Below are 25,391 nucleotides of genomic sequence, written 5' to 3' on the forward strand. Positions count from 1 at the left end.
CGTTTTGTTCATATATATAATGAGCTTGAATATCGGTATAATTAAACCCATGAGATTCTTTTCAAGAATAACTAAAAGTCACATCTTGTGTGAGCTTGAGTCCCGTTTTATTTGTTTACATTTTGGAAAAAATCAAGCGTGCTGAATTGGCTGAAATTGGCAGCGAAGAAAACTCAAAAACATGATGATTCTCAGGCAAGTTCTTAAGTCATAAGGAGTGTCTTCTTTCTAAGAGTGTTTATGGATGTTTATTTGTGACGGCAGCAAGTTTCAGACACAAAAATATGTGTGTGTCACGTCTGTTTATTGCAGATTTGTGAAGATTTTTTTGACTAAGACTCTTGATTTTTGACACAAATCACAACAATCAGGTGCTTCAACTGTCGCTTGTGTTGTTAAGCAAATTAAATTCCCCATTTTCTTTAAGATCACCTGCGTGCACCTGTCGCTCTAACCTCATGCAGCATCTCTGCCTCACGCTAATGGTTCAAGAAGAAGAAGCTCAAATTAAAACCCAAATCAACTTCTCTTTTTTTCATAGTTTTAAACTGGTCTTACTTCTCTGATCTAACACGTTGTGATCTTTAGATGATTCTTATTGTCACTTTTATTTACGACCTGACAATCAGACACCTGTGGTTTAAATGTGATGACTGTGAGATGATCCGTGTTATCTGTGCCGTGTTTTTAAGTCTGTAACTCTCTGTTGTTCTCGCTGAGGCTTTCCTGGTTTGATTCATATATTCTTTTTAAAAAAGGAAAATGAGTCACGCCTGGGGCAGTTCATCTTGGATTCTTGAGGATGAACTTCTTCCATTTAAAACATGTTTCTTTCTCCGGATGAAACCAGTTTTTCACTGTGAAGCAGCCTGAGAGAGAGTTTTGAGGACCGCAGTGGTTTAGGTGAACCACTTAACACTCATACTTACAGCTGCTCGGAAGATGTTATGTAATTTAAAGTTACAGGAAGTGGAATCAGATTTGTTTTGACCTTCTCCCCACTGCCAAAAATCTGCAATCTGGCAGGACGACACTGAAGTAATCGAGTCCGTGTTACTAATGCAGAAGTCGCGTCTGTAATATATGAAACAAAAACACAACAGATGCAACAACAAAGTGAACATTTCCAGTTCGGTTCAGACTGAAGAAGACGAGCTGGACTTGTGTCCGAACCCTACAAGTCAGCCGACAGACTCGAACACAAACACGAAGTCCCTGATTTGAGTTGCCCCCCCCCGTGGCACCCCAGCATGTGATGACTCAACGTGTCAGCGATGCAGCGGTACGGGATCCCTTATCTCCCCCATCCTGGCTGCGAGGCTCCTGGGGGCCCGCGGTCGCAGCAGAAACACAAACAGCACCCGGGCCGGGTCGGGTCACATCGAGGGCTCAGATAAACAGCCCCCAGAGCAGAGTGCTGAGGAAGCAGATAGATCCTGCAGGGGGGGGGGGGTTGACGTCAGGGCGGACCAGCAGGCAGCAGGAGAAGGCGAGGAGTCAGAGAGGCTGTTCCTGTACCCAAAAGGTCACAGGGTCGATCCTCGCTGTCACTAACAACCATGTGTTCTGTCTCTGGAAACAAAACCAGTCCTCTCGTCCTGCACTCATCCACACCACCGTTAATGTGTCACACTTGGCTAAAAGCCTCATTTTCAACAGGTGCTAAATTAGCAAATAAAACAGCAAATTAACCAGACAACACGTGGGACGCTTCGCTCTTATATTTGTGTCATTTATTATGGAATAAACTGAAGGCGGGAGTCTGTGGCTCTGGAGGAGCTTTTGTCAAGTTTTGCAGGTTGAAGGTTTGGAGATCGGATGAAATGTGCAAATGTCAGCAGAATGGTGTTTAGCCGGGGTAAGATTTTTGTGTTATTGTGCGTTTTTCCGCTTTAAAACGAGCTGAATTGTCGTTAATACTGGATCAGATTTTTGATGTAACTGGCAGCTGTGTTTGTCGACGTGTCTGTAGTTCGTTCTCATCGTGTGGGAGGTATCGCCGCTGACTGAAGTTTCCCCAATATCTCCGACTCCATCGCGAGTCAGACGCCGAGGTCGGAGGCCGTGGATATTATGTGATCCAGCGTTTCATGGAGCGCAAATGAAAATGTCAGCGCCTTGGTCCGGGCCAACCCTGCTGAACCTCGGTCCTCAATACACAGCTAATTTAAAGCGTTTCCATGACCACAGTCATAAACAAACATGGCGTCTGTGGAGGACATTAGACCGGCCAGTCGTAGATGTTTTAAGCAAAAGGAATCAACTTTTTATCTTGTTGTTTCATGCTATAGCGCCACCTAGCTCGCAGGAAAACATCCTATGTAGCTAACGTTAGCCACATAAGCTAATCACTGGTGCACAAGAGTGTTGAGCTAAATTGCTTTTTAAGTAGAATTTAGTGATACTCTCATTGTACCATGTTAAACAAAATACTTATCAGCAGGGCTGCGTCCATTATTGATTAGTCTCAATTGTTTAAATTATTATTTAATCAATTATTGTTTATCAGAAACCAGCACAATTTTCAAGAGTCAAAAGGGACGTTTTGTCCAACCGACAGAATTAAACCCAAAGATTTTTTCGGTGCTACAAAATAGAAGAAAAAAAATCAGTGAATGTTAAAGCATTTTTGTTTGAAAACTGAGTAATAGTTAATCAATTATCTATAAATAATCAATCGTTTGTCAGTTTAGCAACAAAGCCATTTTTAATTGTGATAAAGGAGCTGCTCTGATCTCAAATCGCTGCGATCGAAGTTGCTAATTTACGGGATCTACGGATGCACGGCCCCTGAGCTCGGTCGGTTTTCATTCCACATGTGTGACGGCTGAGGCGGGAAACAACGGGACCTGAGCCACTTCAGCTGCAGCTCTGTCATCAACATAAAAAGATCAAATCTGAGAGAGAGAGAGAGAGAGAGAGAGAGAGAGAGAGACGCTCTAACAATCAATTTCACAGGAATTTCCCCCGAAACAGAGGGGAGTTCGTTTTGATTACCTGGAGAGATGCCAGACACCCCCACACCTCTCACACTCACACACACACACACACACACACCTCCCTTCACATCCCACCAAAATGCTAACGGCTGGAAAAGTGAGATGAAAACAGGAAACAGCTGTTGAGAATCCGCTCGGTCCCGGTCGATTTTCTGACACTCCCCACAAACCCACTCCTCTCTGGGACTCCTTCCTTCCTTTTCACTCAGCTCTTCCCTCCACTCTCAGGACAAATGTGAGACCCCCCCGCTCACATCTGAAGCGCTTCCACCAGGTGAGAAAAAGCGACGCCCTCCCTCACAGTTGCACCCGGTGAACGCAAAAAGCACGGCAGATACATTTTGTCGATGACGTCATTAAATGACTTGGTTGACAAAACCTTAAAAAACGGAGGTGGGTTCCCGCTTGTGTTTCCAGGCTGTTGGATGAGACACCAACTCTCTGCTTTGTTCCTAAAATCTTTCAAGCCACGATACGAAGCCAACGTTTTTTTAATTGGATGGTTCATAGCAGAGCCGAAGTCGTTACTTAGCAACAAACCTGTTTGTCAAATCTGTTTTTTGTCCAACCAACAACCTGAAACCCAAAGACTAAGTTTAATTTACAACATTAAAACAGCTGGAAGCAACTAATCTTCACATTTGAGAAGCTGGAACTGAATATTTTTGTCATAAATTATTTTTATTATTATTTTTTGCCTTTAAATGTGATAGTTATGGTGGGAAAGTGGCAGGAAAGTTGTGGGAGAGAGAGAGGGGACGACATGAAGCAAAGAACCCGGGTCGGATTCGAACCTGAATCAATTAATCTGCCAATTAATTTCTTCTTGTATGTTTAAACCCTGCCCAGATGTCTTCAATTTCCTGAAGTGGTGACATTCAATTTACCGTCATATACGACAAATAAAAACAGCGAATTCTCACATTCAAGAAGCTGAAATCAGAGGATTTTCTCCAATAAAAAAAAATTTAAAAAAAGACTGAAATGATTTAACGATTATCAAAATAGTTGTTGATTAATTTTCAGTCGATCTACACCATCGATTTGTTGATGGAGCTAAAATAAAAACATTTCAGCATCAATTACTGTCGATTAAATCTGGTTTTTAACAGGCTGGTTTGTTCATCACGGCTCGTTGCAGAGACACTGGGGACGACATTTTGGGGAACGTGACGCTTGAATGCATGACATGAAGGCAGCGCTTCCAGGCAAAGTTTATCTTGTGCATCCTATCTTGTGTGTGTGGAACATGTGAGCGTACGACAACCATAACACTGGTGTGGTATGTGCAGAATGGCATGTGTGTCTATTTGGGAGCACTGAACATTTCAGGGCTTAAGAAGCCATTATGGTCCCAGTGCAAAATTCAAAAATGATGCAAGGGGATGAAACCAATGAAAGTTCCTGGTTCATTTCTCTCTCTCTCTCTCTCGACTCACTGTGAAAACAAAAAGGCAAGAAAATATCGTAAAAATTAAATGCCTTTTAGAGAAACAACAAATCTGCCATTTCCTTCATCATGTTTCACATTAGTCGTTACTGTTTTTGAATATTAGATCACTTAAAGAAGAAGAATCACTTAGAGAAGAAGAGTTCTTAAAGACGAAGAAGAAGACGAAGATTCACTTCAAAACTTCAACAAGACCATTTACAACTACTCAGACGAGTCAAGTGCTGGTGACGCCTGACAGCAGACAGTCAGGAAGCTCTGCCAACTCCACCCCAAAGTTCCCGGTACTCCGGAGGGTCCTGAGAACCACATCCTGCACCTTCTTACTGGGGGAAAAGCCGAGACAACCTGCGAACACCGTCTCACAACGTGACACGATGCTGTACAAGCACAGTGTCACATTTCAGGTTCTTACAAATAAGGAATTCAAGAGGCTCTCTCTCTCTCTTCAAGTGCAAGTAGCCACCCTGAGTACGGAGTGTGTACGTTAGAGGAAATTCCAGTGCGTTAGAACGTGGTGTGTTTGATAATGATAAAAAATAAACAGACGTTGACCTTTGAACCTGACTATACTGTTTATCTTTTTGGACATGAACGTCTCATTTGACCCTGTGATTCACATGACACTATGTACTTGTATATGTTTGAGAGTGCGGGGTTCAGAGCTTCTCACTGGACACGTGAAAAATACAGTGTGTGTGTGTGTGTGTGTGTGTGTGTGTGTGTGTGTGTGTGTTACATCGTTATATGAACAGGAAATGAACACAATCTGTCCACACTGCCACATCAGAAACACTCGCTGCAGCTTCTAAGAGCTCAACATTTCACTCAGACTTTTCTTCTTCTTCTTCTTCTTCTTCTTCTTCTCCTCCTCTCTGACCTCAATCACCCTTAAATACAAAACTCCTCTCCATCTCCCTCCCTTGGCTCTTAGTTCCTCTGCAGCATCAGAGATACGTCTGATTGCACCCACGGTAAAGTCGGTGTGGTTGTATCTTCTCCCTCTTTTAAAAACCGGCTTCGTGCAGTGTTGGTGCTCTGCAAACGTCAGCCAGCAGCAGTATGTGTATATATATATATATATATATATATATATATATAACAAAATGAGCTAAATGTCCAAAATGTAAACGAACCGATGAAGGCTGAACTCGTGCTCCAGTGAAAATCACGTTCTTCTGCCAAATCAGGACGGAGACCATCTGGTGTCTAAAGCTGCATATAGTGAAAACACATTATCAGCAAATCTGACCGGCTGGTTTCACTATAAACCTGGCTGGACGTAGAGGACGTTTTCCAATGGTGATATCGCTCCTGATACGATAAAAAAAATAAAATAAATTCCAGTTCTCAAATCTGCAAAATATCTTGACTCCAAATCTAATCTTAATCTAAACTTTGCAGCTGCTTGTTGCTTTCTTTGTGCAAGGTAGCACAAACAGGTTACAGCCTGTTTATACTAAAGCCTTAGAAACCTGTGCTGATACAAAAATCAGATACGAGTACATCGTTGCATGTTTTCAACACAAACCCATTAGAAAAGTTACTTTAACTTACTTTACTCTTGATTAACAATAGATCTGGATGGAGATTTCCTTTTTTTTTATAATTTATGTAATTTAGTTTCTTACTCTTAGCAAAAGAAAAACACCTTGTGAGAGAAACATAGACACTTACATTTGAAGAAAAGAAAAAGAAAGATTAACTGTTTTAAAAGGCTTTTTTAAACTCAGTAATTTGTTTTTTTTGTCAACTTCTAAGAACTGTTTCAAGTTTTTTCCGGCTGAATTTCTGAGAAGAAGAACTGAACACGCACGAAGGCCGTTATGTAACTCTGCTTCAGCCTTCAGCGACTTTTTGTGTTCGCCATGTCCAATTGTTTTAAATGCACAGCACTGTTTCATGTCCCATCACTACAACTGTAAAACCACAAGTTCAGCCAAGAGGACAAAGCACAAAGGTCCTCTGTCCTGAGGGACATCCGTCCGTTATATCATCAAAAAGCAAGACAAGTTACGATTAATCTAATTTTCAGACTGAATATCAGTTGTCAGTATTTTGTCCTCAAGTCGTGTTTAGTGCAACTTTCTCTCTTCACATGCAACAAAATCCATTATCAGAGAAAAATCCAAAACATTTGCCGTTTCCTGTTTCTCAAATTTGAGGATTTTCATGCTTTTCTCTTCAAACAAAACAAGACTTCATTTCAAGACGTCACACTAACTAAGCCTCGTGAGACTCGGGGAGGAAACTGTTAATGTTGAGAAAACGTCAAAATAAAAACAGCAGCAGTCGTGATATTTGGACTTTTCACTGCTGACCTCACTTCACCTCCCGATATAATGTCCCCTCTGTTCGTGTGCTTGACTGCATCGTGCAGATATTTAGCATTAATTCTTGAAGGTGCACGCAACCGACGCGCCGGAAGGAACGCAGGATGTGTGAAGTATGAAACATGTTTTCCAGACGGTTTTTCTGTCAGATCACTGATTGGCGGAGATCGGAGACGACAAACAGAACTGGTCCAGACATATCGGTCTGAGAGCTGGACAGTCACATTCACAGCATGTGATCCTCTCTGCTTCCAGCCACACTCAGAGCCAGCAAGGACTCCGGGAGGGAGCGCAGTCCCTGAATGAGCTCGTCATTAATTCCCCCCACTGTTCCCGACCCACAACAAGGCAAGGCCCCGTACAAAGACCCGGTCTGTCAGATCTGCGACGCTAATCGCTGTCCCCCATGACGGGAGCCTCCCTGCGCCGTCGCCTCCTCCTCTGAGACGGCCTTGTTTTCAGCCACAGAGATGATAAGTGAGATGGGAGGGAGGGAGGGAATCTGAGTTGTTATATAACCTCCAGAGGGGAGAATGACCTCTGAGAGAACAGAGACCTCAGACGTCGCTGTCCACGCTGCTGAGGACAGGACCTGAGGCGGAGGGGGAGCAGGGAGGGACAATTTAGTTTGTTATTACTCAGTAAATACAAGTTTTACTTTGATAAACAAACATTTCTATGAGTGTGCGATCCTCCGGAGGCAGAACAAGCTCGTCTCACTGGATCGTGAGCACAAAGTTTTAGTATCAGGACACAAGAAAGTGTCAAACTTTAGTGTCAAAGAAGAAACTAAAAGAACAAAGACTGGAAACTAGAACAGAGAAGAAGAAACTTTGACCTAACAAAGTATAATATAATTTGTCAGGCTTCTGCACCGTGCAGCTCAGTGTGATGAACATCAGGCTAAAATTAAACAAGACTGAGTCTGCAGACATGCTAGCAGCTCTGTGAGGCTGCACCGGGGCTCCGAGCTAAAGAGCTCACACCAGTAACAATGTTGACAGGATTCATCCTCTGGGGACCATAAATATTTATACAAGAGTTCGTGGCAAGAAATCCAATATCCACGACGGGCATTTGTGCTTAGTTTCTGAACAGCTGATGAAAAGAATAATCTGTGGGTGAATAAAATGATCTAGAGTTGCCGGTGTAGGTTTATCTGCACATCTGTGGCTCTGTTTCCCCCTCGGCCGCCTCGCAGGAGTGTTTGTGTGTCACTGATGAAAGGTAAGAAAGCGGGAAAAACATGCAGTGACCACGAACGTGATCGAGATGATGGCAATCTCTTCGGTGTGTTTGCTTTTCCCGCTGCTAGCCTCTGTGCTGGAATGATGCTACGTGAGAACAGGGGGGGGGGGGGGTCGCACTCGTACAAAGAGGATGATCTGCTTTCTACCGAGGTCGCAGAGGAAACGTTCTCCCACGTACGCGTCCGTCAGCTCGGGGAAAGTTTAACAGGCCTGCGTCAACACGTGGTGCGAGCTTGGTGTGGGAAAGAAAAGCCTCAATAAAAGGGGAAGAATAAGGTTGATTAAGACGCTTTAACGCCAACCACAGACTCCTTTCGTTCCTGTTTTAACTCCACACACCCTGAGATGAATGAAGAGCAGGAAGCGGGGCACCTTTTCCTCGCCTGAGTCCTGATCCAAAGCCAGACCTGGAGAAAAAAAATCAGGTCCTTCCTTTCATCTGAGAAATGGGTTTCAACACTCAGCTGGCTAACAATATAACGCCTCATATTGCTTTACAAGTTGAGGTTAGTTTAGTAGGTCAGAGTCTGTAAGAGAGAGAGAGAGAGAGAGAAGGCTTTGTGCTGCAGGTTGAGCATAAACAATGTACTGGAGTAAGAAAACGACTCTTTTAGCAGTTTATTTTTTCGCAGATACAACGAGGTTACGAAGGTGAAACAGCCACCAGACCATCACCGTCTCCCATCTTCACCCTTTAACAAGTGTTAAAACTCTGTTACAGGCTTCCGAAGTGACTTTCAAGGGCCGTATAATCTCATCTAGTGAATCAAAGACAAGGAAGGGAGAGGAGATGAAAGTTCCTGATGTTATCAAGGTCGAGGGAGGAGGAATCTGGAAAGACGTTTGATCGGAAAACGACCAGTTAAGGAGTTCTGCAGCAAAAAAAAAAGTTGCTTTCAGGGAGGTTTGGATCCAGTAGACGAGATAATTTTTACCGGTGCGAGCTGGTTTGAGAGGTTTTGTTGTGTTTAGTCTGGTTATCCAGTGGAGGTGCCAGTGCAGATACACAGAGACCACTTATCATGGCAACACCCAGCGTTTAAATCTGACTCAGAGAAAATCTGTCCAGCCTGAGCGGAGCTGCACAAACTGAGGCTGGTGCCATGCAAACAAAACAGTTGTAGCTTTAAAGCTCCGACGAAATAACGATGGTTTTATAGCAAAGTTTACAAAGATGCAACAGAAAAACACGTTCATATCACTAAAAGAAAAGACAACCTTTTTCTTCATTGCAAAAAATCACTGAATTTAGCAAAATAAACACACCACAAACAAGCTAGAAACCATAATTAAGCTTCACTGATTAGTGAATGAATCAAATAATCCATCAGAAATAAAGTAGTATGCAACTATTTTGATAATCAATTTATCATTTCAGCCACTTATCAAGTAAAAATGTCAAATATTTTCTGATTTTAGATGAGATTTGCAACTTTTCTTTATCATATATGATATTCTATTAAATATCTTTGAGTTTTGGACTGATGAATGGAGCAACTTTAAGATGCCATGACATTTCATAGACTATAGGAATAATTCATTTAACACTTGCAGACCTAAAGCAGAGCAGTAATAGTTTTAAAACCCCAAATAAAAATATATCAGATGCATCAGCGTCTCTTATAGATGTTTATAATAGTAAAGAGGGACAAAACAAACCAAAACAAAACATCAAAAACCCTCAACAAAACAATCCTGTTACCAAAATCATTATATGTAAGATAATAAACACACCAGGCACAAGTTTAGGAGCTGGAAATACTCCATAAAGTGTAAGAAAAAGTCAATAAATTCACTATATCGCTCCATGAAAACACCAAAACCTCCTGCAGAAAATATTTCAGTGTCTTTAATAGAGAAGACATCATTTCTAACTGCACCAAAAGACTCTAAAAACAATTTTTTACCTGGTAGAAGTAGCTGCAAAATCTCCTTCCAGCAGCCTGAGCTTGCAGAACAAAACTCCGTTGACAAAAGGCACCGCGGTGAGTTCCTCCAGAGTCAGATGAGTCTGAAACTTGAATTTCTTCTTTTTCACGAAGAAAGCCATTGTTTCACTCGCATTAAAAACACACGGCTAAAAGCTAGCGGGAATGACCTGTCGGGGGGGGAAGGGGGGAAATACTATTTAAAAACTAGCTAATGTAAACGGAGTGTCCCTGCTGCTGCTCCTGCTGGTGTTTTAGTTTGTGTTTTCATGCGAACTCCGTTTCCCCAGAGATGATTCAGCACAGAAATCTGAAAACAAAACCAAGCGTTTCGGTTGATAACGTGGGGGAGAAATTTAACGTACGTGTTTAAAAAAAAACAAACAAAAAACAGTAATGTCGGACCTACCTGGAGACATGTCTTGTCCCGTGAGGTTTGTCCGCAGCGGTGCAACAACGTACAATGACAGAGAAAACAGACGCTTCATCTCTTTTTCTGCTCGGAGCCGGGAGGAGGAACCTCGCGCGAGGCGCATCAAGCTAGCGGAGAGTACGTCATTAGACTTCCGGTTGCTACCTTTCGGAATAAAAGTTAAAAGCTCAATTTATATTTATTTTGTTAAAAAAAAAAAATTGTGATTTTGTTAAAATTTCTCAATCATTGGCCAATACACACAATATGCCAATAACAATATCCAGTGAGACACACATGGATATTATATATTATATATGCATGTTATTGCACAATATCAGTTTTAAACTATACTATTATAATTGTAGGTAAGTGGGTGTTTTAGTACTACAGGGTTATTGCACAGGGATTGCGGGACTTCCTGACTCTGGAGGTGTACAAGTCCAGGATAGTGGCCAGGTCAGTGATTGCAAAGTACTGTCTGGATCAGCTTCCTGAGCTGGTGGAGGAAGTACATCCTCTGCTGGGCTTGAGGGCTTAAGTCTTACTTAGTCTTACTTATAAAGTTAAGAATAAAAACTTTTTATTGAACATCTTTTGACTTTTAAAATGCTCTTAAAATTAAGAGTTTTTTATAATGTTGTAATGTTTTTATAAGGGTTTATTATTATTATTATTATTAATAATAATAATAATAATAATAATAATAAATTAATTAATTAATAATAACATAGTTGTAGGGTTTATTGAACAATTAAATTGTATTTAAGTTTAAAACTGATTTTTTTTTCCCAGTTTGTTGATTTTATTTTAAAAGGTAAATTACCTAACATCCGGTCATGTACTAAATTCACTCTTATTGACTTGACACTCAATGGACCAAGTCAGTGTCAGTCACGCTGCAGCCTCAGCGGTGAAACAGCGACATCACGTGGCCACAGTCTGAACTGCCCTATTGTTGCCTTCAGGGACCATCAGCATTATAAGATATTTTCTCGGACACACACTGATATTTTATGAAATGCAGCTTTTCCCAATGGTGGAATTTACATTTACAGTGTGTGTTTACTTTCGTATTTTCAGTTTATGCTACTTTATACTTTATACTACCCACCTGCATTTATTTGACAGCTATAGCAACTTCAAGTTCAGCCAACAGAGAGCAGCAGAGGACTTCCAGTCTATTTCTATTTCAGCATTTTGGATTCTTGTGTATCTGAGAATACGTAGATAAAAGGATTTGTGCATGAAATGTCCTTGTGAACATATCATATCTTATGAGGGAAAATGAGTGGGAGAGCAAGGGGAAGGGACAGGACAACCTGTGGACCAGGAGAGGAAGCAGGAATAGGTGAAGAGATGATGAAGAGAGTGAGAAAGGAGAGAAAAGCTGAAGTTAAGAGAAAGAAGAGAGGAGAAAAATATGTGATGAAGAACCAGGAGGAGAGGAGTGGAGAACGGGTGAGGAGAGAGGACAGAGGAGGAAGTCTGGATTTGAAGAGTGAAGAAGAGAAAAGACAGAAGAAGACACCAGATGTGAAAACTAGATTTGTTTCAATGATGATAAACATGTCATCTGTAAATATAAATCAACTTCCACAAATACGAAAAACACATTTATAAACTCACAAAAATATCTTGCAAATATAAAACGGATCTGCAAATAAACAACTTTCACAAATCAAAACATATCTGTGAATACATTCGATCTCAATTCTACGCTTGTGGATTCATATCAGTGAGACAAATCAACCTCCATTAAAACTCTTTTTGTTTTATATTTTCTTCTTTGAGCGGAGGGATAGATGAGTAGAGCTGAGAGAGAAGAGAGAAGGAAGAAGAAAAAATCAGGATTAGATCAAATAAAATACTGTAAGATAATATTACAGTACATGTCCATGTTGTTGATCCATATTATTATGGTCTGGATTTAAATGTAGATTTGTCATCTAAACATTAAATCTGTGAACTCTGTTCTAGTACAGTGTAACAAGGTGTCAAAGTTAGTGATGCTGTTTATGCCAAATTCATTCCCCACCTGTGTCATGTAAATTCAAAATAGTCACTTCAGACAATCTTTGCCTCTTTTTCTGTGACAGTACTGAAAATGAGTCTGTTGTGTTGTGGTTTCAGAATGATGGAGACAGAGAACAATTAGATTCAAAATATGATGCAGGCTCAGGATGATGAGCTTAAAAATCAAAAAGCAAAGTAAAAATACAGCTGCAACCACCGGGGTCCAGGCAGCTCACAAACATTTAAATACCATATGTATTAATTGTTACTGAAGTTTTGCTGAAGCAGGACTTTGGGAATCTGGGTTTTCAAACCTCTGACCTTCGTATCCCCAGAAAAGGCGACTCACTGGTTGCGCCACTGGGAAACCGGGTGCTGCCCACGCCTTCACGCCAGTCGAGGCGATGACATCACATGTGCAAAACCGGCCTATTTTATGTCACTTTAAGACACTTAAAACTGACAAAATGTCGGTGTGAAAGTCCAGACAAAAAAGACCAGACATCATTCTACTGGTTTCAGGAGAATCATCAAATAATTCTGTGACTTTGAAAAAGAAAATGTTGTGCATGAAGTAAAAATTACATTTGCAGCTTGGAGCCTTAATAAGTGTTAAATATTGTATATTTACAAACTGAAAAACCTTCTACAATTTCAAACAGAATTCACAACTCCAAAACAAACGTTATAAAAGAAAGTTTAGCTCATGTCACAAAGTGTTTGAATTTTCTGAGGGATAACTTTTATAAATGATTCCTATTTAACTCAAAATGTCACATTTCCAAACAAACACTGTTGATTTTACTTCACAGCATCCGATAAAATAGGAATCTAGAAAGGAATTCAAGCATCTATAGAATGAATTGGCTTCATTCTAATTATAGTAGGTTGTTCACTTTATGATTCACTGGGTCGGACTGATGACAGGGAACATCCTGTTAGCTGACATTTCTCAACAATAAGTCATCAACAACCAAACTGTAAAACCTCACCTCTTCCTCATCACAACAGCAGCTGTATCATCCCTGCACCGTACCACTGAGATCCTCCTGTTAATGACCAGACCACACCCCCTCACCTCTCACCCGTATCATCCCCTTCAGATACGGACTGTTTGTCTGATCCCGCAGGTTAAAGTGCTGCTGCTGAATCCTGTTTGTCACAGGCCGCTGTGACTCTGGCGTAACAGTTATCGTTTACTCTCCGCTGAGTGACGCAAAGGATTGGACAATAGACAACAAACACAGCAGCTACACACCAACATGTTTGTGTTCAACACTGGACTTTAACTGGTGTGTTAGTGGACTGTTGAGTTTGCAAGCTGCTGCAGTTATTGTAAACAATTTCACATAACTTTGAAAATAGAGTTTAATATTATGGGAACAGTCAGAACAGACGGCCGGGACAAAACCTGAGACCAATATACAGATGTAACCTAAAGATCTTCATTAAAAAACGTTTCTGTTTCAGCCTCATTAAACATTTCCTCACTAACAGCTGTACATAAGTGTATTGAGCGTTGTGAACAGCAATTCACAGTATAGAGCTTATATTTTAACAGCAGCACGAATCTTTAAATTCAGCGTAAATGGAGAGAAATCTGAAGTGGAAACAAAGACTTTCATAGATTTTTAAAGCTGGATAAAACTACAGTGATGCTGAAACAGTAATAACTATAATTTTGTTGCCACAGTGTTTATTAGAGACAGAAGAGGGACATGCAGCTTTTTGGATTAAACTGTCCAGCCGTTGAGTCAAACTGTGCATCATTTGGAGGTTTTTTATTCTGTCACTTTACTTTAACCAAATTTTAGAGGCTTTGAGTCACTTATGGTCTTGTAAGTATATGTTTTACAGATTCTAACAACATTACAACCATGTTTCTGCGCTGTTTTATCACAAAGATATTAATAAAAACAAACATGGACTGCAGAGGGTTAAATTTGGATTACACATACGGTCATTTTGGATTTTCCAAAACAAGGCCAACATGTGATTCATACAGAGCAACATAACAGTGAGTTTTCTGTGGGCCAGTGGAAAGTAACACAGTAATTCAGAGTGAATGTTTTCACTTCATCAAAAATTAAATCTCACCTGGTTAAGGTTTTGTTTGTTGCTTTAGCTCAATAGTCAGTTAATGTTTTATCTGTTATATCTGAAGAGAAGGGGGGAGCGTTCAGTAACACTAAGAAAAACATCTCAACAACGACAACACTTACTTTTTCTAAGCTGACACAATAAAAACAAGTTTATTTATTGTCTAAATTATCACTGAACACTGTAGTGGAACTAAAAATGAAACACAGGCCCATTGAAGTCTATGCTCAGGGATGTCCATATACTTTTGGCCATATACCTGTCTCCAGATTCAGTGCAGAGCTATACATCAGTGTGATGCAAAAGTCAAATTTAAACCAAGTTGAAAAGTTGTCTGCATGAGTCTCCATCAATAACAAGACGGTCAAGGAACTTTGCACTGGCTGACAGTTAAGACATTTAGGAGTGTGTGTGTGTGTGTGTGTGTGTGTGTGTTGTATGTAAACTCAGACGGCATCAGCTGACGGCCTCAGGGGTTAAGCCTTCAGTACTTGGCGTTTCTTCAGCGCCTTTTTTGGCTTTTGGCACTCACTCTCCTCCCGGTTTAGGTTCAGAGCGTTCATCCCTCCGGTCCGTCTGCCTCAGGCCAGTTTCCTCAGAGAACAAGGATTGGCTCTGACTCCTGCACCGTCAGTGGCCAAATCAGATGACGCAGCATGGTCTGCAGCAGAGTGCACAACAAACAAGGAAAGAAAACAAAACACAACACTGAAGTAATGCAGGGACAAAACAGGACTATCGTAGCTTCTCAAAACCTCAAGATAAAGACTGTATAGTATGATATTAAGACTAAAACCAGTATATAGCCTAGTGCATGTGGTGGAACACGAGGGAACAAATGGGGAGCTAGGTTTACTCAAACTAACATATGCATATGAATTTTATTTTTTATTTTCTACTTATATTGTGTGACTTTGTCTAAATGCTATTTCTTGCAGGGAAATGATGATGACTGAACTCAAACTTGCACAAAGCATTCATGAATAATGTTGGTTGTTTTCGGTCAGATTGTTTTCTGATTTATGCTTAATATGTGGCAGGAAGACAAAAATAAACTATAGACGACGTGTCTCAGTTGACATTGACACACAACCCATTTATTTTTTTTTTTTTAATTCTTCATTTTTCATGCAAAAATTATTAGAAATGAAATTAAAAGTATGTTAATTTCTTCAACCAAGCTTATCATTATTATTATTATTATTATTATTACTATTCTTGGTATTTATATTTTGCTTTATTTTATTTGATCAAAATGTGTTTTTGTAATTTTTCTTTGCAGGTCCTTTTCTCATGTTGAATTATATTATTATTATTATTATTATTATTATTATTATTACTATTGCACATGTCCCGCCAAGCAGCACTCGTCTCTGCGTCACCCACAGTTTGAATGAAAGAAAACACGGGATTGGTCATTGTTTGCCAAGATGGATGAAAGGAGGGACGGGATTGGTCGACGATTCTACGACTCTTTAAGTACGTAAGTAGTAGGCGGGAACGAACCGAGCCCATCAATGGGCGGTCTCAGCAATTGGTCCGTAGTAAAATGACGTCACCTTTGTAGGCGGAACAGCCAGTGACGTTACACTATTCCTATAAGGGGCGTGGTGTCCTGACACTTAGAAACCGGCGTTTTCGGTACCGGCATTTCAGTATTGTCCAGCGGAGGAGGAGACACGTTGGTGTGTTATTTATTTATTTATTGTAGTTCCTTTTTAAATTTTTCTGCAGCCAACATGCTCGGCCTGTGCCTTTACGTCCCGGTGTCCAACTCAGACCCGGTTGAAGTGGAATATTTTGAGTCTAACGGACTACCGTCGGAGCTGAAGTCTGTCTTCAACAAACTGAGCGTGTTCCTGCCGTCTCAGGAGTTTTCAACCTACCAAAAGTGGCGACAGGTGAGAAAAAAATCACTTAAAGTTAACTTTTTATTTCTATATATGCCCTTGTTAGTGTTTTATTACTTACTTCTTTAAATCCCATCACTTAGATCACGCTAAATCCTTTCTTTCCTGGCGCCGGAAGGATTAGCACAGGGTAGTAAAAAAGCCTTACGACTAGGCCGCAGAGGTGACCGGCTTTCAGAAATTGTGTAATTTTTGTAAAAACTTTATTGATATTATTGGTACAATATCTAGCTAACAATAGTTTTTTATGTTAAAGGTAACAGCTTTTGGTCCATGCAGCGTAATTTTCGTGGTTCTTGTCCACTCAAATGGACCGGCGCGCGCTCTGTCATACATGTTGCAGGGGAAATCCACCCTAAAAAGGAATTCATGCCATGCCCTTCATTTTCACGTGCATTTGAAAAGTAGCTGAAGTCGGTGTCTGCTCCCATATGCAGCTGGCTCCTTAAAGTGAAAATCAGATTTAAATGCAGAATAGTTAGTCAACAATTGAACTTGATCAGACATTATAAATTAGCATCAAATGCACAAATTAAAGGTAGTCATTTTATAACGTTGTTCGATCATTGCACTACTAGTCTTAATTACTTTGCACATAAAGTGTATACTTGCAGATTGCACAAATTGCAAGTCCAAAACCCCCAAAGTTTTCACTTGAGTATTTATATATGACAGAGAAGCAGCAAATCCTGCAGTTTGACAATCTGCAGAAATTTTCACTATTTTACTTGAAAAATATGGGATTCAGCTCTATTCTTCTGCTGCATGTGAATATTCCCTCTGGGGATACAGTGGGAGTCTTCTTACTGACACATGCACATGTGGTTTCCTGAAACTAGAAAACTGGTGACCTCAACTGTGAGTTTTGTGCTGAAAGATTGCACTGAACTGTGACTCATGCCTAATCTGCAATCAGTGGGATGCTGGCCCACTGCTAACCTGTTAGGTTTTTCAGTCCTTCACACTCAGCTGAGGTTCACATTGTGGTTCATCAACTGATGGCAATGCAAGAACATTCAGTAAACATGATTTATTTTAGTGTGGCAACTTCAGTTAGTGTCTTATGCTTCCAGCAATGACTTTTAAGACAAGGGCACAAACAGTGGTCCCTTAAAACTGGTGAAACAACTTTCCCCTTTAACCATGCTGCAAGTCACATTTAAGCACGTGTGCAGGTAGTTTGATGTGAGGTGCAGGGGAGAGTATCATTGCTATGTGACAGTCATATGCCTGCACTGTGGGCAGCGGGTCAGGTATCCTGGCTGGCCAGCCGGCGGGCTGGAGTACTGCCGGTGTCCTCATCTTGTTTTAGCTCAGGAGGTTCAAGCTCAGACTAGATTAAAACAGTTGGCAGGTCAGCCTGCAGTCAAAGATAGACCAGGGTGTTACTACCTAATACCCCCCCCCCCCCCCCCCCCCCCCCCCCCCCCAGTCCTAGAGATATGGACGTCATTCAAGAATGCCAAGAGCACCGCAGCTTGGCAAATGGGTCATGAAACATAAGCCAGGGCACCTTTTTAAATCTCCACTGTCATTCAGGACTGTGGGTTTGGCTGTTCATTAGTTGTTTGGCTTTAGATCGAGTACATTTCAGAACTCGCTGTACCTGTTTCATAATTGAATGTAAAATTGTTTTGGTGTGTCAGTGCAGAAGACACGTGCATACCACTGCAAAATGTCATGTAATGCCGAGACTGATTTCTCCTTTCACCTTTTGCAAAAACCACCACACTGTATTTGCTTCAATAAAATTAAATTCTTCCTCCCTCAACAACTGTCATTATGCAAACTTTACCCTGTCCTCTTATCCGACTTAAAACAGAGAATCTTATCTCATTGCATGTATGACTTTATTTTTTTTGCAGAAAACTTTAAAAGGGGAAGGACACGACTCAGACGGACAGCTGGACTTTGAAGAGTTTGTTCACTATCTGCAAGACTACGAGAAAGACCTGAAGCTTGTGGTGCAAAGCCTTGGCAGGAAGAATGCGGGTATGTGGCTGCTGCTGCTGCAGAGGTTTTGGTTTTGTTTCAGATGGTTCAGCTGCCATATGAGAAACTTTTTTTTTTTTCTTAAAACTTGTTTGTGTTTCCTTTTAAGGCCACGTTGATCCCAAAGAGTTCATGCAGTCTCTTCGTGACCTCGGTGTGCATATTTCCCTGCAGCATGCGGAGAAAGTCCTTAAGAGGTAATTTCATTCATCTGTTTCATCCGCTTACATTTTGGATTGTTGTATTAACTGAAGTCCGAGTCTTAGTTTTGTTCTTTCTTTCTTAAAGCATGGATAAGAACGGAATGATAACGATCAGCAGTAGAGACTGGAGCAACTACATGATGGTGGAGAAGACGGAGAACATTCCCGAGATCATCCTCTACTGGAAACACTCCACGGTTAGTTGAACAGACTGAAGTGAAACATCGAAGTTACCACTGTGGGGAACAGATGTAACAGTGGTCTTCTTTATCACCGGAACCCAAACGGGGAAGAGCTAAATAATCAATTTGACTTCCTTTGACTAAACTGGAATATTCCATTTGTCGGTGTTACATAAATGTTCAGATGTGCTATTTTCTCCCGCTCTTCGGTTTGATAAGGGTATCAGGGCGTCCGATAATGGTATCACTCAAGCTGGAGCTAATCAAAGGGCATTAGGTGTCTTTCTCCTGTCTGAAGGGCGGGGAAAAGAAAAAAAAAAACAGGTCAATTAAGAAGCGAATTCCCTGAAAGGCTTCAAGAGCACAAGTCGTGCGTCAGAAATTAAGCTCTATTAGTCCATGAAAGGAATTGGTCCCATTCTGAGAGGATTATCTTGGAGGGATTTGCCCATTTGTCTAGCTGTTATGTAAAAGGTGGCAGCAGTAAATGGGAGCAGGTGGAGACTGAAGTAATTTAGCACAACTCCCGCAGGAGCACAGTGTGATCTTGGGTGTCGGACAAGTTATTTCAACGCCGTGCTCATCTAATGAGTCTAGCAGCCTCGACTTGGCGCAGACGAGATGCTGACTGACTGACTGACTGACAGGCGGAACCAGGTCCAGGAATAGCACCGGAGTTACCACTCGCAGCAGATCAAACGAAAGGCAACCACATTACTGATGAAACGTAAGCCCCTGGATCGTTTCAGATAGAAAAAAATCCGATGTTTAAAGCTCTCTGCAGTTACAGCACAGCTTTGTTTCCCACAGCAGAGCCAGCGTGTCCCAGAGTGACACAGACTTTCTATTGGGTAGTTGCAGAGGTTGCTGTCCTGTATTTGGGACACAGTAATAAATAGGATGTTTTATTGACTCTGTCAAATTATATAATGACAAAGCAAAAATAAAATTGAGGCTGCACAGAATAACATCGAAAACAAACTGGAAAAATCTTATTTAGCAGGAGGACATCTTTTTTTTCTGATGCCCTTTTAAAGTCATGTTTAAGGGGAGCAGAGTTGGCACAGGTCCACATCTGCAGGTTTAGATGGATCCAGTTGTAAGCCTGCTGTCTGCTCCTGACCTAGATCGTTTCGAAAACACGTCCCCCTGCAGACTCGCACCCTTTGACCTTCGCCCAAGGAGCCTCATTAAAACCTGCGTGGCTCAGATTTTTAAAGCAGTACAGTGTGTCCCCGATTATCCACTGAAGTCAATTAAATCCTGACCTATACTGCGGTGTTTGTGAAAAGAAACCCGCCACATAACTCACAGTTTGACCTTTTACTGAGGCAGGAGGAGTCTGCTGTCACACATCAGCAATGTCATGTGCTTCTAACAAGAAAAATGTTCACAACAGCACATGTGGGGAGCTGGAGTTTCTAGTAGATACTTGTATAAGAATAGAAGCTCTGAATACATGGTTGTGAAAGTGCGGTCCAGGGACTTCCAGGGGGTTCCCAGCAAGAACTTTCTGTAATGAAACATTTAAAAGCAGAAATCTTATCAGATCGGGGTCGGTGGTCTCTCTTTTATATCGGTTTTCTTGTCCTTCATGTGAAAACCTTTTGGTGGAGACGAACAGATGAAAACATGATCTTGTCGTCTTGTGGTCGACGTCTCTCTCACGTTATCCTAGTATCTAAACCTTTCTGTCTTCCCGGCAGATATTCGATGTGGGTGAGAACCTGATGGTGCCGGATGAGTTCACCATCGAGGAGAAGCAGACCGGGATGTGGTGGAGGCACCTGGTCGCAGGTGGAGGAGCGGGAGCCGTTTCCAGGACTTGCACCGCTCCGCTGGACCGAGTCAAAGTCATGATGCAGGTAAGACGGTCGCGTCCAAACCCAGTGTGTATGAATCAAAGGTTAAAAACCACGTAAATGAGTTTCCAGACCTTCAGGAGTTTGGGAACTGGACAATGTGAGGTGGAAGCTGTGGAAACTCTTATCCTACTCGCTGTTTGCAGCGGTAGAGAATTATCATCAGCTTGTGGGTCATATGATGTAGGTGCCAGCTGTCAGCAAGACTAAAATCTACTCACCTGAGTCAAATCAAGAGAGTTGAGCTCAACAAATCAAACTTTGAATAAGTAAATGTGAGTGAGATTCACCTGAAGGCCATGACTGAGGGGCTTTCGTAACCGCAGCATGTGGCACAATTATTCAAGTAGAAAGATGGAAGATTGCCCAAGAGTGTGTTGCTTAAATGCCATAAATTAGTTAATGGTTAATGGACAGTGTAAGAGCGAGGGGTCAGAGTCCAGGGGCCGGACGCCCACCAAAGCCGAGCCATAACCGTGACCAATGACGGCTCGCGAAGGGCCGTCACTCCCTCGGCTGCGACGCCTCAACCGCGGTCGACGGCTGAAGGTCTAACCGCGCTGATTCGGGATCTGTGTCAACGGCCCTGATTGACGTCAGCGGGAGTGTGGAGAGTCGACTTTGAAACAATCGTGTCAACTTTGAGCCCCATTGATTTTTATTCACTATTTTCCCATCAATTAGTTAAACAACCCTGACCCAGTTGGATTCGTTTTTGGGTAAAAAAAAATAAAATTGGGCTACATGGCGCCGTGCCTGATCCTGAGATTTAACATCCCATTGTAATTATTTCAGCAGTTTATTAAATCACTCAGATTTCCTAATGTTTCCCTCTCAGTGCAGACAGACGTTTAGGGCTGTGGAATATTTACATCTAATTATCTCTAATTCTTCTTTCTTAGGTTTATGGATCCCGAACCAACAACATGTGCATCATGAGCGGGCTGATGCAGATGATCAAAGAGGGCGGCATGAGGTCGTTGTGGCGAGGCAACGGCGTGAACATCATCAAAATCGCCCCAGAGTCGGCGCTCAAGTTCATGGCGTACGAGCAGGTATGACGAGTGACTCTCGCAGCGCACTGTCCTGAACCTCGGCCGCTCTCGGTGTCCCTTCACTAATTCTCTCTCGCTCGCCTTCTCCAGATCAAACGTTTCATCGGCAGCGAAAAGGAGACTCTGACCATCTTGGAGCGATTTGTCGCGGGGTCTCTGGCCGGCGTGATCGCCCAGAGCGCCATCTACCCCATGGAGGTCCTGAAAACGCGCCTCGCTCTGAGGAAGACCGGGCAGTACGCCGGGATCTCCGACTGCGCCAAGCGGATCTTTAGGAGAGAAGGAGTCGGGGCGTTTTATAAAGGCTACATCCCCAACATGCTCGGCATCATCCCCTACGCAGGCATCGACCTGGCAGTGTACGAGGTGAGCGGTGGATTTCTGTATTCTTTCTTGCAACCTTCATCCTCAACAGTATCAGTTTGTTCTTTCTTACTGTGACTCAACTTCTAATCGGAGCAAGAATGTAAATCTTTCAGCTGCAAATTCAACACATTCACAGTTTTACTTCTGTTAACTTTGCACACTGATGAAATGTCCAAGTGTTAAACCAAATATAAAATAAAAAAAGACATGATGTTAAACACAAGAGAGACAAAGGTGACGTTTGATCAGGAGACATTTAAAAAAAAAAGCCAAAGGTTGTGTTACCACATCCTGCCTCACGATGAACCAACATTAAGAAAGAACCAGATGAACTCATGACTGGATTACATAACACAGTCTGATGACTAAGTGACTGTTGCATCCCCCCTGTTCTCTTGGTTCATGCCAAACTTATCTTGTGTTTTTCCCCTCCGTCAGACGCTGAAGAACAGCTACCTGCAGCAGTACGGCATCAACGGCACCGACCCCGGCGTCTTCGTCCTGCTGGCCTGCGGCACCGTGTCCAGCACCTGCGGCCAGCTCGCCAGTTACCCTCTGGCTCTGATCCGGACCCGCATGCAGGCTCAAGGTGAGGCCTTCACTCGCTTGAAATACTGAGCTTCTCTGACGGACTCCATCAGTATAAATCTGACCTGAACGTGTCAACGCTGAGAGTGAAGAAGTTTTAACCTGTGAAATTTTTGTATTTTATGTTGTAAATATGTTTTTTTTTAGACCAACATTTTACACATTCCTTTTGAGTGTTAAAGTAGCAGCTCCTTAAAGGAACACACCCATTTAGGGAGGACATTTCCCGCACTGTGATCAGGGAGGAACATTCATGTCAAGGGTGGATGACATGATTCAATAACTATCAAACTTCTGGCATTTTTGTTTGAAAAACCAATCAGTGAATCATTTCAGCTCTTGATAACGTTTGTTTCATCACTATATCTTTATTGCAATGTCTTCATCGACCTGTTGATGATGTTTTACAGCTGCAACAGAGGGCAGCCAGCAGGTGACCATGACGGGTCTCTTCAGGCAGATCATGCAGACCGAGGGTCCGATCGGGCTCTACAGAGGCCTGGCCCCCAACTTCCTCAAAGTCATCCCCGCCGTCAGCATCAGCTACGTGGTGTACGAGCACCTGAAGACGCAGCTGGGAGTGACATCGCGCTGAAACCCCACCCCCTTCCTTTTTGTCACGTGGCTTCAAAAGCTTGAATACGACAAGTGACCCTCACCCAAACACCCACCGTAAACCCCGCCCCCTCCCGCCCGTTCCCTTCCAAGGCTCAAGCTAGGGAATCCCAGGGACCTTTTGTGGCCCCTCCGGGGGTTCGTGGAGCCATCTCATTCTGTGAATGTCAGCTGACGAAAGAGGAGAAAGGACACTGAACGTTGGAAAGGCCAAGGTGGAGGATATGAACTCTGTGAGCTCAGGTTGTCAGGATTGTGACTGCTGCTATTTATGTTTTAAGGGGAAACTGAAATATGAAGAATGTGAGTGACTGTAAGTCGAGGACCAAATGTTTTTGCTCTTCCTGCCACTTTACGTTTTGGTGCCTGAGGAGAATATCCAGTTTTGTTTTGTTTTGTTTTTTCACGTTGGTCTGACATTGCAAGCTTTGGTCAGTCGGCTTTAATATGCATCACCAGCACTCTTGTTAAATAACTACTTCATTAAAAAAAAAAAACTGAACAGATTCAGAGTACGTGGCAGATCTAGCATTAATAAGCTTTATTCTTTAACAGTTCTGCCTGTAGGAAGAAGTGATTGTGTCCCTAGAAGAGAGGATTTTGCACATGTGAGTTTGATCTCTCTCCACCTCCGTCCCGAGTGAATGGATTGATGGCAGCATTTTCTTAATGACTGCAGAGTATTTATTTCCATCTATCCTGTATTTATTGCTTTTATTTTGTAGAAGAGAGAGGAGGTGTAAAATGTTTTCTGTTGCATGTTTTCTGTCTGAAGAGCCAAATGTGCGATTGAAAACACTTGTAAAATGCAGTGTGGTTATATTCAGGGTGGGAAGTTAATACCAGGAAACGGCCTTAACACGTGGCTATCAAACACTAAGTGTAGTTGTGGTGAATTGTTGAAAAGAGGGTTGGAGCTTGTACTCATGAGTCACTGTGGCTGGTGTCTGCATCAACAAAGATTATTTTTTTTAGTGTCGAATAGCGTCTGTTGATGTGTGTTTGCCCTTTTTCTTTTTTTTCTTAAAAAAAAAAAAAAAAAAAAAAAGTACAAACGTCTTAATGTTCATCTCAGGTTTAAGGGCAGATTATTGTTTTTTTTTTTGTTCACATTTGTACTTGGAAAAACAAAGGCTTGAAAAAGATGAGCAACATAATGCACTTTAATTAATGCTGGACGGGCCTCTGAATGAATGTCATATCAATCCAGGTATTAAGATTAAATTCTTTCTATGTTTTAGTGTTTTAATGGACCATTTTGATGCAAATAAAAGCAAATTCTTGTCAGACGTTTTGTCACATGTCCTTTTTTAGATGAGATGTATCTTATGTCTCGAACTGCACAACAACAGATCAAGTGACAGAGACTGAAGTGGAATTAAACTGGGGCTTTCTGATCTTCCCCATTTTCTAAGATCCATCCCATATGACGTGAACACACTAATCCTTGTTTATTGTTACAGCTGCAACTAAAAAGCCAAATTACAATGAGACTTTTCTATTTGACTTTTGCTTAGATAAACAAATAATATAAATTAAACTAAAATGAATATAAAAAATAAACAAATTAATCCAAACAGAACAGATGCTTTGATAATAGAAAAATCAACAAACTAGTAAAGAGCTCCTACAACCGTCATTAGAGATCTTGAGCCATGGTGATTGGATTTTGACACATCTGCAGCCACTTCAACACAACAGTGAATGAAGTTTCATTTGTGGTGGAGAAATGACATTTAATCAAAAAATTCCAAATATAACAGACGCACAAAAAATGTTCCTGTTTCTATGAATAAACCACAGAATCGTTTGAGGGAAATCCCTAGTAGCAGGTAATTCTACTGATTATTGGAGACAGAAATTGCAGAGCCAGATATCTCAAAATCTAAATGAATAAAAATACAACTATCTGAATAAATGATTATTTTACTAGAATAGCCCCAACCTTTAAATGCACAGTGACCCTAGTATTACTGTACCTCTGCACTGGATCATAGATGGTAGAATATTTTATCATTTAACTGAACTGAACTGCAAAAATGTCCTTCTCCCTTTTGTTCATTACTTAATCTTACAATGTTTAACTTAAAACAGGTGAAACATTAATTTGCTGTTCCCACAACAGTTTCA

At 41.6% G+C, this 25,391-nt stretch overlaps 2 protein-coding genes across 2 annotated transcripts in view; one reads left to right on the forward strand and one right to left on the reverse strand.

Annotated features, from left to right (window-relative positions):
- Positions 1–10,503, reverse strand: part of LOC130169545 (early estrogen-induced gene 1 protein-like) — a 30,341-nt gene extending 19,838 nt beyond the window's left edge. The window contains exons 1-2 of the mRNA XM_056376396.1: positions 10,370–10,503; positions 9,940–10,270 (exon numbers count right to left, since the gene is read on the reverse strand). Of these exons, the coding sequence (XP_056232371.1) occupies positions 9,940–10,082 (143 nt within the window). The 5' untranslated portion in view covers positions 10,083–10,270; positions 10,370–10,503. The remainder of the gene's footprint in view (positions 1–9,939; positions 10,271–10,369) is intronic.
- Positions 10,504–16,128: 5,625 nt separating this feature from the next.
- On the forward strand, positions 16,129–24,550 carry slc25a25a (solute carrier family 25 member 25a). Its single transcript, XM_056377229.1, has 9 exons — positions 16,129–16,389; positions 18,264–18,390; positions 18,500–18,587; positions 18,679–18,790; positions 20,482–20,640; positions 21,540–21,692; positions 21,783–22,058; positions 22,497–22,647; positions 23,057–24,550. Exons 1-9 carry the CDS (start codon positions 16,228–16,230, stop codon positions 23,239–23,241), a joined length of 1,413 nt encoding a protein of 470 aa, XP_056233204.1. The 5' UTR covers positions 16,129–16,227; the 3' UTR covers positions 23,242–24,550.
- Positions 24,551–25,391: the final 841 nt, after the last annotated feature.

This window comes from Seriola aureovittata, chromosome 5 (assembly GCF_021018895.1).
Source record: "Seriola aureovittata isolate HTS-2021-v1 ecotype China chromosome 5, ASM2101889v1, whole genome shotgun sequence".
Classification (NCBI taxonomy): domain Eukaryota; kingdom Metazoa; phylum Chordata; class Actinopteri; order Carangiformes; family Carangidae; genus Seriola; species Seriola aureovittata.